This window comes from Benincasa hispida, chromosome 9 (genome assembly GCF_009727055.1).
Source record: "Benincasa hispida cultivar B227 chromosome 9, ASM972705v1, whole genome shotgun sequence".
NCBI classification, from domain to species: domain Eukaryota; kingdom Viridiplantae; phylum Streptophyta; class Magnoliopsida; order Cucurbitales; family Cucurbitaceae; genus Benincasa; species Benincasa hispida.
The window spans coordinates 91,112,275-91,132,507 of NC_052357.1; the positions used below are offsets into that span (position 1 = coordinate 91,112,275).

Consider the following 20,233-nt stretch of genomic DNA (forward strand, 5'->3'; position numbering starts at 1 on the left):
ATAGATTTGAAAAAAATCTATCAATTTAATCCAATTCATGCGGTTTGGGTTGAGTTCTAATTTATTTAGATTGGGTTGGGTTCAAATAAATAGAAATTTTATGGGTTGGGTTAGTTCATGGGTTCACCTAATATAACTCAAATCAACCCAACCAACCCGAACCAACCTAAATTTATTATTAACTTTACAAAATATATTTTTTATAACTTATAACACAATTATTTATACATATATTGATTTTAATTTTATTTAATCAATATTTTTGAATAATTTATTATTCAATAACTCTTAAAAGTAGTTTTTTTTTTTTTTTTTTTTTTTTTTTTTTTTTTTGCATTTTACGAAAGAAATTTTTCACTATATAAATTTAAATTGAGTTGTTAATCTTAATTTAATATATAGAAATAATTAAATTAGATTTTCACATATTTACATTTTGCTTCTTTTTAGAACATAATTTTAAATAAATAACCCGATTAACCCGAACCAACCCAACCCAAATATTTAATGGTTGGGTTGGGTTGGGTTGGGTTCATTTTTTAATAATAATTATTTGGGTTGAAAAAATTTACAACCCGAACAATTGGGTTGGATTTAAAAAGTCTTTCAACCCAACCTAACCCATGAACACCCCTATTTGTGTGTACAAATCTAAACACACATATGGAAAAAAAAACAAAAACAAAAAGACATAACATTTGTGAATCACATATGTTGACGTCTCGTGCGGGTCCTTTGCACTCTCGTTAGCCTTCTCCTCCAGTTAGAACATGCCGTTGTAACGTACATGGAGATCACTCGTATCGGTGTGGTGTTGAGATGCTTTAAAAAATGAAGTGTAACATAGAGAATATTTTACTGTTTGAAGTTAGTGGTTTGAGATTATTTATAAGATTCATTCTCTTACTCTCACTTGGGATGTGTGCAATATGAGTAGTATTAAAGTAGATGTGGTCCTTGAGGTTGTAGAGTGCCAGTGTCGAGCGCAACTTGATTATTTTCCTTCTGATGAGATGGAATGAGTTCAATCGGTCGACTAGAGACTCGAGGTTTTGACTTTTTACTTTTGAGATACACAAACCTTATACAAGCTTTGAAATGATTTTGAGCTTGAACCTTGCCTCGGGGAACCCTGACCAATACATGTGTCTTATATGTCCTTTCAATATCATGCCTCTTTTTATGGGTAATTTTAGATCTAAAAAGAAAGCAAAGAAAAAAAAACAAAAAATTAAAAAAACAAAAGAAATAACACGACTAAAATCAAAATAAGTATAGTCAAAATCTATCCAAACTCGAAACACATGAAATAGGTTGAAGAGGTCAAAATAGGACAAAAGAAGTCCGATTAAAGGCAATTGGGTCAGTAGACCCAAATGCTCTCCTTGACTGAGGTGGTCCTATGCCTTAGCCTTCCATTCCGAAGCCGAGGCATAGACACAAGACAAGCGGATCTCCGTTAGCAAGCTAAGGCCAACTCATGCTTCCACGAGGCCTACTTCTTGTAGGCCATTGATTCTTCTCTCTTCTTTGCTTAGTCCGATTTCATTTTTATGAGTTCAATCTGTCGGATTAGGAAAAATTCTATGTTTACTCATATAAACTTCACACAAGGTATTTTTTTTTCTTGCCAAAAGTTTGCTCTGATCATTTGCCAAAATTTGACTCAAGCATCAGATAGCAAGCACTGGTATGTTATTTAATTGTTTTGCAGGTGATTTTTTTTCAAATTATGAATTTTACATGAGTAACAGATGAAGGTCAAGTAAGTATCCTTACCTTAATTTTGCCATCGACACCTCCAACTTTTTATTATTTTGTTTATGATTTTTTCCGTAACGTTAACCTTCAAATTTACTTTGTTGGGCTTAATTTGGAAGGCCCATTAAGAAGTCCAATTAACGTACATGGGCCTTGGAATCGTAGAAGACGATCCATGTGTTTTCAACGTTAGATTTAAATTAAATGCTTTTTTCCCTTTTTCGAAAAAAAGAAAAAGAAAAAGAAAAAATAGTTCGACGCCAAAAATTAAATTACAAAACAAAATATAGATCTCGTTTGCTCGCTCTGTTTCTGAGAGACAAATGCTGCGAGCCTCAATTTCCTCCAAGCTGTTTGTAAATTGTAATTGATCCGCCACCGTACTCGTCGGCTTCCGGCCAAATTGTCGGCCTCATTTGCCTAGTTTTCAGCTTATTGTTTGTCGTCAATGATCCCTTTCAAGCAAGCATCCATTGATGTCAGCTCCTCAATTTCTCCGGTAAGATTCGATTATTGTATGTATTCGGCTGGTCTTGGAAATTCAATGCAGAAAATAAAAGTTTTGACCCGGAAATTGAGCCCAAAAGAGTAGATGAAAATTTTTGATCCTGCTGTTATGATCGATCCTTCCGTTGAATCTTTTTCCTTAATTTTTTTGGCATCCAAACGATAAAAGGAACGTGCATTTCCATATATTCTATTTATCAATAGTTTTAGATCCAGGTATTTCTGTTTATGTGCCAATGGTATGATGCTAATATGCATTTGAATGCACTGTTTCATTGCTGAAAATATACCGAAAAGGGAAAGAAGTAAAGACCCAGACGTCCCGCTATGTCCTTTGTTGATTGGCGTCATCAGGGAACAAGAACTTTATTTAGAACCGCATTTTTTGTTTCTTGTTCTACTACAGAAAGTAAGAATCTATGGTTTTGTAGTTTTATCTCCGGATATTGATTTCCCTTTCCCAGCCAAGCGTGCGCAATAGAGAAAAAGAAAAAGAAAAAGAAAAAGAAAGGTCATGAATGAAGGCTGTTCCCGCGTAAAAGATGATCAATTCACATTTATTTTTCTATTAATAAGTTTCATATTTTCATCTTTTCAAGATTGATTCCATCATTCCAATGCCAAGATTTATATGGTTTTGAGATATATATCACGAATTTTTATGGCAGTTGGAAGAAGCAAATTCATGAAGGGAATTGAAGAAAGTAAAACTTATGACGTCAACTGTTGATGAAGATGATAGGGAGCCAGCCATGGAGTCTGGCGAATCTGATGAAGGAATAGTTGTCCGAGAAGTCTGTGCAAATGGGATCTGCATAAAAACAACAGAAGTAGAAGCAAAGCTCGATGAGGGAAATATCCAAGAGGCAGAATCTTCATTACGGGAAGGGTTATCTCTCAATTTTGAGGTTTGTTTCTTTACCAGTACGAAGAATTAGGTTGAAATGAACTTCAATTCTTTTCTCATGCTTCAGACTGTTACAAACATAGTATAGTATGTAATTGAAGGCTGTTTTGACCAAGAAGGAAAAATGAAAAAAGAATTGGAGATTTAAACTTTCCTTTTATATCACCACATGTTTGAACATTTACTGAATTGATCCGACCCTCAACCACAATTGAGCACTTATGGCCTCCATTTTTTAAATTTATATAAAAATATAAGTTCCCGAGTATAATGTTCAGTCAGTAATGCATCGACCATCTATATGCTTATGCTGCATCCGGGGTAAGGAAATCTTTGCTGCTCTCTTCTTTTAGTTCCACCTGTGATCAAACAAGTACCCGCTGGTTTCTGCTTGTGTATATTATCCTTCACCCACAAATTGTTGGAGTGTTTTTGTTATGTAACTAAAAACCCAAAGCTTACCTAGGATTCTATGATTGTAAAATTCTATTCTACATGAGCCAATTAGAATAAGATAAATGAAAGCAAAAAGGTCACATGGAAAAAAAATGGGCCTACAAACATGAGGACAACCAAAAGGAAAAAATGAAGAGAAGAAAAGCTTTCAAAAAGAGACACAAATGAAGTAGAAGTTCTTGTGAGACACAATCTTTTATTTCTTAGATGTTAACTGTAGGAATTTCAATTTTCATTTAAGCTAATCAACGTAAATTATTTTATTAGAAGTCTGAATACATTTTATTTATGTCTATAATTATAGAGGCAAAGCGTGTTTAAAAGAAACAACTACCATGATGCCAGCCAGTATTATTATCCTCTGTGTCTGTTGCAATTTTCAGTTTTCAAATAGTATATCATTCACTTGAATAATTAGTTGGTAGAAACAGTGACTTCAATTCCTAAGATGGCCTTTCCATTTTCCTCATAATCATTAGGCAAAAACTTCAGAAATTTGCTTGAAGAAAAATCCAAAACCACGACTTAGAATAATTTGATTACATGAGTGCTCTAGTTACTAACCCCTTCAAATATGGGAAGTCTACCAATGAATGGACAAAGAATTGACTGAAGTGATCGTTATAATGCATCCTACTTCCATGATACTATTTTTTTAGGAGAATCATTCTATTAAAGATTGCAGCTTATAAACATTAAATTTGATGTTTTTCCCACATTAAAAATGATTGCAGGAAGCCAGAGCCCTTCTTGGGAAGTTGGAATATCAGAGAGGTAATGTCGAAGGTGCTCTACGCGTGTTTGATGGTATTGATCTCCAAGCAGCTATTCAACGATTACAGCCTAGTGTTTCTGAGAAGACACCTCCAAAAAAGGGACGCTCGCGCACTGAATCTCAACATGCAGTTTCGCAGCATGCTGCAAACCTGGTTCTTGAAGCCATATATTTAAAAGTGAAGTCTCTTCAGAAGCTAGGGAGAGTAACTGGTAAGTGTTAATGGGATATGGATTTACTATTTTTCTTAATCTCTTTAAATGTGTCTCTCAAACTCTAACCAATCATATGGGACTTTTCAGAGGCTGCTGATGAGTGTACTAGTGTACTTGATGCTGTAGAGAAGATATTCCAGCAAGGAATTCCTGATGGGCAAGTGGATAGCAGATTGCAAGATACTGTCAGTCAGGCTGTAGAACTCCTCCCTGAGCTATGGAAGCAGGCTGGCTGTTTCCAGGAAGCAATATCTGCTTATAGACGTGCCCTCCTAAGCCAATGGAACCTCAATAATGAAAGCTGTGCTAGGATCCAGAAAGGATTTGCTGTTTTTTTGCTTTACAGTGGAGTAGAGGCTGGTCCTCCTAGTTTAGCTGTTCAACTTGAAGGTTCTTATGTACCAAAAAATAATTTGGAAGAAGCAATTCTACTTTTGATGGTCCTTGTGAAGAAATATTACCTTGGTAAAATAAAATGGGATCCATCGGTGATGGAGCACCTAATATATGCTCTATCCTTGTGCAGTCAGACGTCTGTTTTAGCAAAACAGCTTGAAGAGGTCATGCCTGGAGTATATCACCGTGTAGATCGTTGGAAGTATTTAGCTTTTTGTTATTGTGCAGCAGGACAGAATAAAGTTGCCTTAAATCTTCTGAGAAAGTCTCTACATAAACATGAGAAACCAGATGATGTGGCAGCTTTATTATTGGCTGCCAAGATCTGTAGTGAGGATCCTTATCTTGCTGCTGAAGGAGTTGGTTATGCCCAGCGGGTAATGAATAATTCTATAGAAAATGAAGAGCATTTAAAGGGTGTAGGTCTTCGCTTGTTAGGTCTTTGTCTGGGAAAACAAGCCAAAATGTCTTCCTCTGACTTTGAGAGGTCCCGTCTTCAGTCAGAGGCATTGAAATCTCTTGAGGCAGCAAGTGGTCTGGAGAGCAATAATTTAGATTTGATGCTTGAGTTAGGAGTACAATATTCAGAATATCGAAATTTGAATGCTGCTCTGCAATATGCAAAGAAGTTTATTGATGAAACCGGTGGCTCTGTCTTAAAAGGCTGGCAGTTGCTTGCTCTTGTTTTGTCTGCCCAAAAGAGATTCTCAGAGGCTGAAGTGGTCACTGATGCTGCAATGGATGAGACAACAAAATGGGAACAAGGTCCACTTCTCAGACTCAAGGCAAAGCTGAAAGTTTCTCAATCATTACATATGGATGCTATCGAAACTTACCGTTATCTCCTTGCATTAGTTCAAGCGCAAAAGAAATCATTTGGACCTCTCCGAATTATCCCTCAGGTTATAACTTGCACAGTCCCCCCTCCCTTTTTTTAAAATTAAATTAAAAAATTTAGAAAAAAAAACACACACACACAGATATAGTTCTCCAGTTCCTTTTTTTTTTTCCAGCAGAAGAAGATATTTAGTTCAGTTACACTTTATTCTAAAATAGAAAATTTTCAGTCACTTGTTGCTGGTTTTAACTGTCGAATATGAGTTGCTAGCTTATAAACATCTGGTATTTCTAAATTGTTCTGTTTGAATTTAAAAAAGTTGTCCTGCCTTACCATTCACGTGAAGACTTATTTTTGGACACCGTGATTTGGACATGGAGCTGGAGCCTCTATCACTCTATGACTCTATAATGAATGCCCCACCTTGGTGATGGAAAATTTAACTGGTCAAATTCTACCGAGTTTTACGTATAGAAGTTGTATATATTCATTTAAAAAAAAAAAAAACTTATAGAAGTTGTATAATATAATAACAAAAAATCTGCAACAGTAAAGTTGTCATTGGACTCCTATTCACCTAATTGTACCTTTTTAGTACCTTTTTATCTGATCTTTTCTTTTTTCTCAGTTTAATTAGAATATAACTTACTGATGCAATTTATTTTGTATGCATATGTGATCCAATTTCTGCCTTTATAATAGGTTGAAGATGATAAAGTGAATGAATTTGAAGTGTGGAATGGTCTAGCCAATTTATACTCCAGCCTTTCACATTGGAAAGATGCAGAGATATGTCTAGGAAAAGCAAGAGAGCTGAAAGAGTTCTCCCCAGAAGTACTACATAGTGAAGGCAAGATCTGGATATTTTATTTTCTACATGAATAACGGCATATAGTATTTTCTTAACTGTTCTAAATCAAATTAGTACACCTTACACTGCTTGCCTGCTACTGAACGATTAGTTACGACTTACAACTTAAATTATTATTAAAAGAAAAAGAAAAAGAAAATTCATAAGAAATGGATCTCTTTCATTGTCTGTCCTTCAAGTTTATTCGTCAACCATTCTGTCTGGATCTTGATCTGGAAAATAGTTAATTACTATTTACTACAAGCTCTCTGAAATAGTTGCTGGACTTGGTTCTTTCAAACTTGGTCCAACTTCATGTTGCCAACATGTGTTCAACTTTGTAGTAGCTGAAGTTTGCTACTACTAGCTTCCATTTATCCTACAGTGGGACGGAGTCGATGGGCCATAATAGTGTAAGAAGTAGGATTTTTCTCATTGAGTGTATTGTCTCGATGAGTTCTATATGATCTCCCATTCAGTCAGTCTGATGAAAACTTAATTCCTCTTGACAAAATCGGTACTTTTTTGTTGCTGTGCAGAATTCATTTTCTTCTTTAGGTTTCTTTGCCACTTCGAAGTAATATGAGTCATGACTTTGTGCACGTTGCTTACCATAATACTCGTTAGGAATTTTTGTTAGTTTAATTTTTGGAGTGAGGCCTACGTTAGCAACATCTAATATTTATAAATTTTACGTCAATGACAGTAAATTTCCCCTCTCTTATACATGTTTCTCGATGATAATTAGTATGTTACATATATATATAACCATTGGTAGATTTAGGTGGCGACCAATCACAAGTAGGGAATTCTCCAATTTGGTGATTCAGAATGTCACTGTGATAATTAAATTACTTTTATTCCTATTTTCACCATTGTCAAGGATTTCATGAAGACAAAGGGTGGCAGTGACAGAAAAACAGAAGTGAGAGAAGAATGGTTTACAAACAAAGACTTAGAGCTCTCAATTGAGCAAAGAATAATTAATTTCTCATAATGGCTACGAGATTCCGATGCAAGTAATTATGTCCATGATTAGATTCTTCCATCTTCTTCCCGTTTCCACAATAAAATATTGGTATTTAATGTGGTGTACAAATTTGTTGATGTCCTGTCTCTCTGCATGCTTTGACATAAATGACTTGTTCGCAGCTGAATGTTCATCATATCTGTTATTCCATCAGGTCTAATGTGTGAAGGACGTGAGAAAATACAAGAAGCTCTAGCAGCTTATATTAATGCTCTCCTACTCGAACCGTCTTATGTTCCTTGCAAGGTTTTGATTGGTGCTCTTTGGTCGAAAGCGGGCCCGGATGCATTGCCTATAGCGAGAAGCTTACTTTCAGACGCATTGAGATTAGATCCTACCAACCGTAAGGCTTGGTTTTACTTAGGGGTCATTCATCGGGACGAAGGACGAATGGCTGATGCTATAGACTGCTTCCAGGCGGCCGCCATGCTTGAAGAATCCGATCCCATTGAAAGCTTCAGCAGTATTCTCTAGTCAGTCATTAATTTATTGAAGGTCTCAGTTTTCATTATTTTTTTTCTTCGTGGATTAAGTAAGTCATTATAGATTTAGATCAATCAAGTTTTAAAACTTACTTTTTCTACATATCGTAAATATTTTTTCGTTTCTTGTCAATACAGAACGATCACTTCAAACTGGCTATGCAATGGTCACAGGCGATATTTCACTTTCTTCGGGGCCGAAAAGAAGGCACTGGCGAAATGTGAAGAACTGTGCTGTAAGTTGTAACTGAAAAAACTTAATCTATAAGTTTAATAAGATAAAGAATCTGTTTTAAAACTATATAAATATGAAGTTAGAAAGGATGAATTGTAGAGAGATGAGTTGGTGGATATTTTAAAAAATTGATTGTTTGTTCTTACCATTCTTGCTCAGCAATGTATATTTATTCTTGTAACTGAGCAATATTAGAGGAATTATACCTTTTTCTTCTGTTTATTTGTTGTGATGTATGAAATTTTCTTCCAATCCAACCTCCCCAAGACTCTCAGGATTATTCAATGTTTTTCTTAACCCTGGAATTTGTCATTTACTTTTCTTTCCTTTAAATTTATTAACTTTCTTTTTTCATGGAAAGATTCTTTTTATTTTTGTTTGCTGTTTAAATAGATTGATTAATAATTTTCGAGTGAATTTGAAAGGGAAGGATGCCTATTAATAGTTATATATATATTCTTTTTATAAATGTAGTAGTATGAAAATTTGAATGCATGTATGTTGGCCTAGATTTTTCCATATTTGAATATATGTGACAATAGTGTGAAATGAATAAATAAATATAATCAACAAGGCCATTGCTTTATTTTCATTTTCATTTTATTATTTTATTTATTTTTGGTTGACAGTAGGAACTATTGGGATAACATAGTATTTGGTTTAATTTTGAAAATAAGTTATTTAAAAAAGTTAAAATATTTGGCGATGATTCAAAAATAACTTTTGGAATACTTTTTTTTAAAGTATATTTTAAACAATTTTTATTAAAAAAAATTAAATAAAAATAACGTTTTTTAAAAATATCTTTTTCCCGCTCTTTTACCTATTGAGCTGAAATTTTTGTGGGTAGAATGATGACATTTGCACAAACACAAAAGTATAAAAACTCAAATCTAACAATTGAATTACTTTGAAGGGTAATTTCTCCACTCCCCCTCAGCCTCATGAAAAGGCTACTTAATTACGACTTTGGAGACGATCATTACAATCTAAAATGGAGAATTTGTACAAATAATCCAAAAATTAGACAAAAAAAATGTCAAAGAATCTAGTTTTTGAAAAAAAAAAAAATGCTGAATGATTCTTTGCTCACGTCAAATTCGGATGAAATTATCAAAATATAGTCACGCACACACGGAAAAGCATTTCGTTCTCGCTTTCGCTCTCTCTCAGTATTGCTTTTGCTCTCTCTTTTTCTCACTCACAAATCACTACTCTCTCTATGTCTCTTGCTCCCTCGGTCTTGGTCACTCTCACTCTCTCGGTCTTGGTTTCTCTCGATCTCTCTCTTCCTTTCCTCACAAAATCACTCATCTCTCTTGCTCTTGTTCACTGAAGTTGGTTGTATCAGAGCTGTTCATTTGGATTTGTTGTGCCGGAGAAGAAGTTGGAAATCTTGCTCTTGCTCTCGTTCGCCGGAGAAGGTGCAGTGCCGTAGAAGAAGAAGACTCGTGGAGATGAAGAAGATGTGAAGAAGGGAAAAAACCAATAGGAGAAGAAGACTTCTCGCGGAGATGAAGATGTGAAAAAGAAGAAGAAAAAACCCAATTGAAGAAGAAGAAAATGTGAAAAAGAAGAAAAAAAACCAGACCTGTCGGTGGTCTAGAGAAGAAGAAAGAAAAAGAAAAACAAATAAAGGAAGAAAAATACCGTGGCTTTACTTGTTTATGTCATCAACAGAAGTTTATTTGACATTTTTTTAAAAAAATTTAGGTTTGTATTTTGGGTTTAATTCTTGGGTTATCTGTATAATTATTCCTAAGAAAATGAACAAAATATATGTATGTAAAAACTTGTAAATAACTAGCACTACATCAGTCTAGTCTAAGTATAGCTCAGTTTGAAAAATCCCCCACCTTGATCTTCATTTGTTGCAAAACAAAATAATAATAGTAAGCTACATATTACTCACACATGCCTTTAAAATAGTACAAGCTTTGGATCTAATGACGATTTGAAATTAATCACATTGGAGTGTTTATACGATCGAGTCTATGTCAATCTATATTTGATTTTGTGATAGGTATATTTTGTGGTAACTGAGTCGCCAAAATGGTGGCCATAACATTGATTTTGTAGCAAAAAAAAAAAAAAAAACTTGAATGTAGTCTTAATTGTAGATATCATTTAAGCAGCCTAAACAATACCTAATAAAAATCTACTGTATGATAATTTTTTTTTTCTTTTTAAAAAATTGAAACTATTTATATTTTGTTTTGTAAGAAAAAGGGGAAGGATAAGATAACTACACCTAATCTACTTTTCTGCAAAAATCACATTTGAAAAGAGAGTTAGACGTATTTCCGAAACCCTTGAATCATTTTTTATGCGATAATATCAAAACCGGGTTGTTGTAAAGAGATCTAAGTCGATACATTGCAATGGATTTTTTTAAATAATATTATTTTAATAAATATTAACAAAAATAGGGTTGGATTGAAACTATTGGCAAAAATAGAGTTGTGTAATCGTGGACTCGATACACGATTACCTTTACATCGTGTATCCGGTACACGACTTCCTTCAGAGCACGTAAATCTGCCACACCTGGTAGTGACCTGGCACGCGCAGACTGCCAAATGGGTAGTCATGCAACGTTAACCAGGTAATCGTGGACGGGGTCCAAGATTACCCTAACTTGTGTGCCAAGTACACGATTTAGTGGTCCCTACACCCCACGACCTTCTCCTTCCCTTTCTTCCTATCTGAAACTTTCCAACTTTTTTCCTCTCTCTTAAAACCGTCGATCCAACTGCCGCCACTGTCTATCGATCTAGTTGCTGTCGCTGTTCACCGATCTACCGTTCGCCATCTTTCTTCCCGTTGATCTACCTTCCGCCGTAGGTATTTCTTTTTTAATTTATTTTCATTTGGGTTGATTTAAGTGTATACTCCATAGATCTCATATTGGACTGATTACTTTTTTTTTTGTTAGTTGAATATCATAACTTGGATTGTCGATTTTTTTTTTTTAATTTAAAGTGACAGTTGAAATGTTACATTTGATTGATGCATATTCGATTTTTTTTCCATTTGAATTTGGGCTGACTTAGGAAAATATTTGGATTGTTTAGACTGGTAAAAAAAATAAAAATATTTGGACTATTTGGAACATATATTTATTTGGACGGCTTAAAAGAAGAAACAAAGTTTTTGTCGTATTAACATATTTTTGGTTGACTATAACAATGGTAAAAATTTGAGTAAATATGTTGATGCTTCCTAAATATTTAGTCATTCTTGAACCTGAAAATGATGGAGACAGTGATATTGATGTCAAACTTGATGAATTATTTGGGAACGATAGAAATGGGGAACATGATATTGAGTTGGTTTCGTCGGTCACACAAATAGATTGAAAAATTACAAATTAAACTTGTGAACGAATGTCAACATTGGAGGAAAGGAGTAGATGTGTAGATAATTCTAGTTTAATACAAAAAGGAATGTTATTTGACATTAAAGAAGATTTATAGTTGGCTGTAAAAAAATACCGCATGACAGAACACTATGAGATTGTCGTTGTAGAATCAAATCAAGATACTTGGTATGTGAGATGCAAACATAGGATGGTTGTGATTGGAGGTTATGGGCATGTCGGCGTAAAACCCATTGGATGTTTGAAATCATCGGATTTGAAGGGGACCACTCATGTTTGTACTCATAATTGTCACAAGATCATTCACAACTTGATTCAAATTTTATGAGTATCGAAATCCAAAATATGGTTAGAGTTGATCCTGGGATACCTATGTGAAGGAAATCGGGACAATGATTTCTGTGAGTAGCGGAAGCAAGACTATTCCAAATTACAATCATGAATCAATAATACATTTACAGTCGACTTCAATACAAGTGGTTATGCAAATATATAGAGAAATTACAGCATGAAACAACATAAAGAACAGAGAGCAAACTGAACGCACATAAGAGGACGCGTCTCCACACTCCGATGTGCGACTCTGATCAAACAACTGTAATCACAAGCGCTCGATCTACACGATCACAACACCGCACGAACACAGCACAAACTCTTCGCGTTCGTCCTTAACAAACTCCTTGGTCACGAACTCCTTCGCAACAGCGAACGGCCTCCACAGCACCACAAACGACCTCCGAAAAACCTCGAGGGTGTCGAGTTGAGTCTGACACCACCAACAAGGCGACCTTGGTATTCTCGGTGTGAGAATCCAGAGGGTGGGCTTTGTTCGGACTTGGTGTGAGACAGACGAACGGAGGAAAGACAGATCGTGTACACGACTGGGTAAGTGGGAAAATTCGGAGACCTATCGTGTAGGTCGATGCCCAATCATTTAGATAAAGCTATGTGATTGTCTAGCAAAAGCTATGCGATCGTTTAGCTATATCGTTTAGCTTGGCTGATTCTACACGATCGTTTACTTTAGGCCAGCGATCGTTTAGCAAAGCTATGCAATTGTTTAGTAAACACTGCACGATCGTTTAGCTAGCAGCTGCACGATTGTTTACCTAGCCCAGCCGTCGTTTAGTAAATCTATATTTACTTAACGACTTTCGTGAGTTTCTTTTCGCCGGAGAGAAAACTCAAAACTTTTCAAAATTTCCAAAACCTCTTTTTTTTTTTTATAAAAAAAATAGGAAACTGATTTCCTTTTAAAACCTCACGGTTACCATGATCAATAACCACTCACTACATTTGGTTATTTAAAAGAAAAAGTATTAATTATCTAATAATCAATATTATTATAAATATAAATGATAACCAACTTATCATACTATATTTATAACCTATAGTTTTAATATTTCATCTCATGAAACATATAAACCATAGTTCTTTTTCTATTCCATGGTATTTAATGTAAATCTCATTTACATCAATCCTCCACTAGATGTATTTCATACATCATACGATTATATCACATATAATCAAAATACCTCTTGTCAATTTGAACATTTCAAATCAACACCAAGAACTGATCCTTCAACATGAACCCAAGCCTACCAAGGGAACGCTCATTTGGACCTGTAGATCCGAAGCTCCAACGGTACGTGAATAACTGACTAAACTCTTTAGTCACGGGATCCACCATCCGTTAACTGCCAGGGACTTCACTAAAGGCCGACAACTGAACTCTCCTCACTATAGATATATTATCTGTCCATCTTAACTAATGAGTAGTGCGAAAACCCTTCACAGATCATTCGTAAGTACAACTGGGCCAATAAACCGTTATACCCCTATAGTTACATCTGTCTCCTTAAGTACCACTTATTCCCCTAATGAACATAAGTCATAGTCCTACTATGACCAAGGAGCTTTGTTTATTGGATATGAGTAAATGCCAGAATTAAATAACACTTATTTTATTCATTTAACAATGTGCATCTTTACAAAACAACGAGACTCCGAGAGAATTAGGACACCAATCCCAACATTATGGCCCTACTCCAAGAAGTAATTAAAAAACAATATGGGTATAATGTCAATTATAGGCGGGTGTGACAAGCAAGAGAAAAGCATTGATTGCTATGTTTGGTGATTGAGAGAAATCATATTCAGAACTTCCATATTGGTCGAGTACTTTTGTTCATTACAATCCAGGAACACGATCAGATTGGTATTTCCTTCCATTTGATGTGTCAGATACAACTATTTTTTGTCGAGTTTTCTGGTCCTTCAGTCCCGCAAGAGAAGAGTTCAAATATTATAGACCATTAATTCAGATTAATGGAACTCATCTCTGTGGAAAGTATAGGGGGAAATTATTGACCGCATTATCTATTAATGCGTACGAGCATATATTTTCCCTTGCTTTTGCTATTGTTAAAGGTGAAAACTCGTCTAGTTGGTCATAATTTTTGTGGGCATTGCGTGAATATGTTACCCAACGAGATGGTATTTGCTTGATTTCTGATAAGCATAAGTGTGAAACCCGGATTTCCATTTTTTCTACTTAAGCAGGTGATAAAAGGAATTAACTAAGTGAAAGTTAAATCCAATGTTGAAATGAAGGAAATTTCTAAGTGTTGAATAGATTTTCCTTGAGTAATTTTGAGTTACGCCTTAATTAATGAAATTTGGCTAAGTGTAAAGTAAAAAAAGAACCATGCGTTAGGAGACATTAACGCATAAGATGAGAAGAAAGGCAACCATGCATTTATAGGGTTGGACGCATATTGGCCGAAGCGTTGGCAAGAGGCGTTGGCAAGAGTTGCTCATACGTTGAGAATGCATGAACAAGAGCGGAGAGAGCGAGATGTTGAGTGCAAGGCGCTGGGCAGACAATTGTGTAGCAGTAAGTGGCGCTACATGATGAGGTAGAAGATCGTATAGTAAGTGAACGGCGCGATGAAGTAGACGATCGTGTAGGCGGGCGCTGGATGATTGTGTAGCAATATGGGGAGCTAAATGATGAGGTAGGCGATCGTATTGCAGATGCGTGGAGCTAAGCGATGCGCTAGACGATTGTGTAGATGCGCGTGACGTTAAGCGATGAGAAGTGACGCGCTAGACGATCGGCTATACGATAGGCAACGTACTACACGATCAGTGTAACCGCTAGATGATAAGCGTGGAAGCTAGACGATAGTGCTATACGATAACGTTAAGCGTTAAGCGATGCACGAGTGTTAAACGATAGGCGATGACGTTAAGCGATAGGCAATACGGCGTCAATGCTAAACGGTGGAGGTAAATGATGGGTGTGATAACTAAACGATAGGCTATGCGTGAGATCGTTGAGAGCGAGATCTTTTACTAAACGATTGAGCTACATGATGGGCCGCTGAAGCTAAGCGATAGATGCAGGAACTAAGCGATGGGGTGGTGCTGAGGCTTGCGTTACGCAAGATTGATGAACTCATCCGGACAAATGTCTATACTGAGAGATGGTTAGACTTGAGTTAGTAGGAGCTGGACGAATTAAGTTTCATGCAAAGGAAGACTTATGCATGAGAAGGACAACACAAATAGGTGTGTGGCAGTGGCATGAGAGTAGGTAAATGTCAAGGAAGTAGGTGGTGGCAAAACATGGTGCAAACATTTCAAGAGTAGGAGGTGTCTTGCATTGGAGGCTTGGTAAAGATGATAAGGATCATTTCCTTTGGCCTATAAATACCACCACAAGATGTCTCTTCCATTAATAAGCTAAATCCTCTTCAAAGAATTTAAAGAAGGGTGTTAGAAAGTGGATCTGAAAGAGACCATGCATTAGGAGTAAGATCATGCGTTGGTCATGAAGTTCCAAGAGGAGGTGATGCTGATGGACAGGGAAGTCTGGAAGTAGCATCAACTTGGGACGAAAATTTCTCCCAGAATACTCGTGCATTTGGAGTGATTTTATTACCATCTAAAAGCTCTGAGAGTCTAGTTTTTAGAGTAGGGCTGCCGAAGAAGAAGCTCAAAGGAATCAGGCTGGAGAGTGAGGAAAATATAGAAGGGTCGAGCTGTCGGGTAAGCTTGAGCCAGTCTTAATGTTTTGAAGATTTTAGCCAAACCACGAGAAGTTATGAGCTAAGATTTTGAGGTAAGTTTTCTGAGACATTTTAGAGCATATTTTTAGAAAGAAGTATCTCGAGATAAGGCTTAAAACTATGAGTAATCTGAGCTTTAAATTGAATCTAGATCTTAGGGTTCAAAAGGGAGCTCGAGGTGGTCAAGGAACTTCTAGAGAGAAAGGTTCCTAAACGATCAAGGTGAGTGACTAAATATTTGATTAAATCTTTACAATGTTTTAAAGAAAGATTATTCTCATACTAGCTAGTTTTACAAAGTAATTTTCAAGCAAACCATGAGTTATGTTTTAAACGTATGCCATGTATGAATGTTTATTGAAAAACTATTTATGTGTGTTTAAATACACCAAGCATGCGTTAGTATTTTTAAAGACATGTTTTCTATGTGTTATACTTTACATGCTTTAAAAAGAAATTCATTGTATGACTAATTTTACTTGAAAGTCGATACCAAAGGACATTTGAGAAGGTATCCGAGCAACTCGATACTGAAGGATAAGTTTTGAGAAGGTATCTAAGCAAAAGTACCTAAGGTATTGTTAGGGTTTGTGCCCTAAAGTCTCGTGTCCATTAGTTTGTAAACAACTTTGTACGAACACTTGTGATATATAATATAAATGATATTTACTTCACTACTTGACTTTGCACATTTAGATGTTTTTCATTTTACCACAAATCAATAAACTTAATATCCCTGGTTATCTGCTATGTAACTTTAAGCCCATGTATGTGGTGACATACAAGTGGATCATGTCTTGAGTGATAACCAAAATGGTCTGTAGTATATGGATATAGGAGGGAAACCTTATCTTGGTAACGTTACGGATGCGACCCACTTTTGGAATGGTCACAAGTGTTGTGACTTGTCACAGATGGTCTGATCCTGATCATTCGTGTAGGGGACATGCGAGCGGGGGCATCCTATACAAAGAGTTTATATAAGACCTGACCTCGAAGTGTTAATGTCTTGTCATATAACACCGTTCATGACTAAGGCTTCACTTCATTAGGATGACCATAGGTAACATGACCTCAATTCTGAGTGAGTTGGGAACTTCTGCCATTGAGGGCAGTCCTTTGATTTGCATGGGTGTGAGTGGCCAGAACGCCGACTCAAACCTACCATTTTGGGGATTCGTCTTATTTGAGAGCTGGGAATTCAGCTACACAAGATGAAATCCACTCCTTCTCCGAGGTAGGGGTAAGTAGATAGATAGCTCCCTTAAGGGCTGATTCCAAGGCTTGAACGATGTGGTGCCATGCACCTTCTCATGGCCCAAGAAGTGTTCACACATAGTAGGACTATGTTGTATTGTTCATTAGAGGGATCAGTGGTACTTAAGGAGGAAGATGTAATTACAGGGACAAAATGGTAAATTGGCCCGCTATAATTACGAGCATCTGTGAAGGGTCATCGTACTGATGATTGGTTATATCCAATGGACATAGAAATATATCTATGGCAAGAAGAGTTTGACTGTCGGTCTTTAGTGGAAGGCCTGGCAGTTAACAGATGATGGATATCGTTCCTAAAGAGTTTAGTCAGCTATTCATGTACCATTGGAGCTTCGAACCATAGGTCCATAAGGTCCCCTTGGTAGCTTGGATACAAGTTGAGAGTCAGTTTTTTGGTCAATTTGAAATGTTCAAATTGACAAGAGGGAGTTCGATTATATATGATATAATTGAACGAGTTAATTAAATATGATATAGTTAACTTTATGTATGAGATACATTATTTGGAGGAAATTGGATATAAATTTGATTTATATCTAGTAGAGGAAAAATATTAGAATTAATATATGATATTAATTTATAAGTTATGAATGTGATAAGATCACATTCAATGGACGGTTAAAAAGGAAATGGGAATGCGCCTCTTCATTCTAAATTACAGATTAGTGCATTATAAATAGCAGACGGTGTGTTGATCTCGGAGTGCGCGAATATTGTGAAAAAGATAGTGTCATCGTTTAGAAAATCAGTGCCATACGATAGTGACTGCACGATCGCTTACATATACGATATTGCTAAGCGATCGCATACCGTTTACACCGTCACGCGCTATTATCTAAATGATCGTTTACCTTTTTCCTAAGCGATCATTTAGCCCATGATATTTACTAAACGATCGTATAGACGATCACTTAGTTTTTCCTACGCGATCATTTGGACGATTGCTCACCCTTTTCCTACATGATCGTTTAGACAATCGTTTACCTTTTCCTACATGATCGTTTAGACGATCACTTACTTTTACTACATGATTGTATACTTTACCTAAACGATCAAGCATATTGTCTATGCGATAGACAACCACATCTCCCACTTGCTTGATCGTTGTGTACGATCTCTCTTCCTCCTTCCCTCTACCAAATCCGAACAAAGGCCACACTTTATATTCTCCCTCCAAGAATACTGAGAGCTCTGAGTGGTATTGTCTTCTCCGTTTCCTTCTGTCCGAGTGGTGATTGTTTGAGGTAGACGGTCGGGCTTCAGACTCGCTGTGAAGAAGAAATCTTCATCTGGTATGATTTCTTGATCCCTTTAGCATTATGAAAGTATGTTTGAATGTATATGCGGTAATTCTGTCACAATGAATTGGAAACATTAGCTTCTGCTTGTAAGTACTCTTGAATAAGAGTTCCTTCAATTGGTATCAGAGCACTCAGTTTTCTGATATTCCAATTCATTGTTGCATAAGAATTACAAATACATTCCTGGTGGGTGCATTTCTACATTGTTTAATCGTTAAATTATTGTGGATGTGCGGATTTATGGATGTTAGCCTCGGTTTAATTTAATGCTTTTACATTTGCGGTTGTTTGTAAAGGACCCTGCATTTTTTGGGCATTAATAATCGTTATCGAGTCTGTATTCAAAGTCTGTTTGAGTTTTGAGTTGTTCGTGAAAAAGATCGGAGTAAGCATTGTGGCTCTTCTAGGAAGGAGACGATCAAGGGTTGATCGCATCGTGCAATCGATGGAGTACGCAATCGCTATTGATAGCGCCGGTTAAATGATGGGGTATATGATCAAGTGTTGATCGCATCGTGTTGGATCAAGACCAGCGCGCAATAGAAGGGAACAGGATCCATAAGCATTCTAATTCATTAATTTTGGTTGAAAAGAAACATGCTAAAACAGAGTATAATGGGTTTCATGAACATACCATGGCCGAACCATTGAAATCTCCATTTCCAGCTGCTAAATCCTCCAAATCCTTGTGTAGACCACCACAAGATCTTCCCTACTATCCTCTTGGTGTTCTAGATTGAGTTGTGGGACTCAAAATAAGCTGAAATCAAAGGGAAAATGACTGAACCAACCCATTGAAGAACATTTTCTTCATCCGAATTTTTTAGCAAAAATTCAATCGGTTCATCCTTCATTTCTTCACTCCAATCTCTTCAATATATTACAAACTATCATGCAAAGAGATGTGCTGCATGGGTTGCAGCTCATGCTTGGAGTAAACCAAAGGAAGAGGTGGTGGGTTCCTTGTAAGCTAGTTGAAGATGAACATGAAAAACCCATTTTCAATTTTGTGTAATTTTTCAATTTCCAAAATCTATTTTTGATTTTAAATTCATGTTTTATTTCTAAATTCAAAATTTAATTTTACAAAATAATTTCATAAATTAATTTTCAAATAAAATTAATAAATAATTATTTAAACAATTTAAATAATTCTAATTAATTTAATATTAAATTAATTTTTACACAAATTCATCTTCATATATTTAAATATGATTTAAATATATATTCTCCAATTCTGTTTGATTCTAATTTGAACGTTTCAAATTAACTTATCACACTAATCTAGAGCTAATCCATTTTCAAGCTAGTAGGGGGACCTCATGGACCTACAGATCATGGACTCCAACGATCCGAGATCAATTAGCTAAACTCATTAGACTGATCTAACCCTCATTCGTTAACTAATAGGTCACTCCACTAAAGCCCATAGTTGAACTCCTCTGTAGATATATTATGTCCACTCGATATAACCATGATTAGCAAGTTAACCCTTCACAGGTTGTTCGCAATAACGGCTAGGTCAAATCTCTGTTTTACCCCCGAAATTACCTCTTATTCTTAAGTCCCCATTGATCCCCTAATGAACAATTGTTTTGTGATTCAATCACAAAACCGAGTCCCTCTCATACCAAATGAGAGGGCGGGATCCCTTGTTCAAGCCTCAGAATTAGCACTTAAGGGAACAACCTCTCTACTATCCCTAAAGCGGGTAGGAGTGAATTCCCTCTTGCACCCTATGTCCCCAGCT

General features: G+C 36.0%; 1 protein-coding gene across 2 annotated transcripts; it reads left to right on the forward strand.

Moving 5' to 3' along the window:
- The first annotated feature begins 1,999 nt into the window (after nt 1–1,999).
- LOC120086346 (protein NPG1) lies at nt 2,000–8,709 on the forward strand. 2 transcript variants are annotated; one of them, XR_005484186.1, is made up of 7 exons: nt 2,000–2,260; nt 2,937–3,176; nt 4,366–4,618; nt 4,709–5,919; nt 6,558–6,705; nt 7,890–8,267; nt 8,356–8,709. XR_005484186.1 is itself a non-coding variant. In XM_039042956.1 (7 exons), exons 2-6 carry the CDS (start codon nt 2,982–2,984, stop codon nt 8,207–8,209), a joined length of 2,127 nt encoding a protein of 708 aa, XP_038898884.1. In that variant the 5' UTR covers nt 2,000–2,260; nt 2,937–2,981; the 3' UTR covers nt 8,210–8,230; nt 8,356–8,709. The 2 variants fall into 2 exon arrangements, 1 of the variants encoding a protein (XP_038898884.1); XM_039042956.1 differs by having other exon boundaries at nt 7,890–8,230.
- Nucleotides 8,710–20,233: the final 11,524 nt, after the last annotated feature.

Coding starts and splice junctions, on each gene's coding strand:
- LOC120086346 (XM_039042956.1), top strand. CDS start 2,982: ATGACGTCAACTGTTGATGAAGATGATAGGGAGCCAGCCATGGAGTCT. Junction 3,177..4,365: donor GGTTATCTCTCAATTTTGAG/GTTTGTTTCTTT, acceptor AAATGATTGCAG/GAAGCCAGAGCCCTTCTTGG. Junction 4,619..4,708: donor GAAGCTAGGGAGAGTAACTG/GTAAGTGTTAAT, acceptor GGGACTTTTCAG/AGGCTGCTGATGAGTGTACT.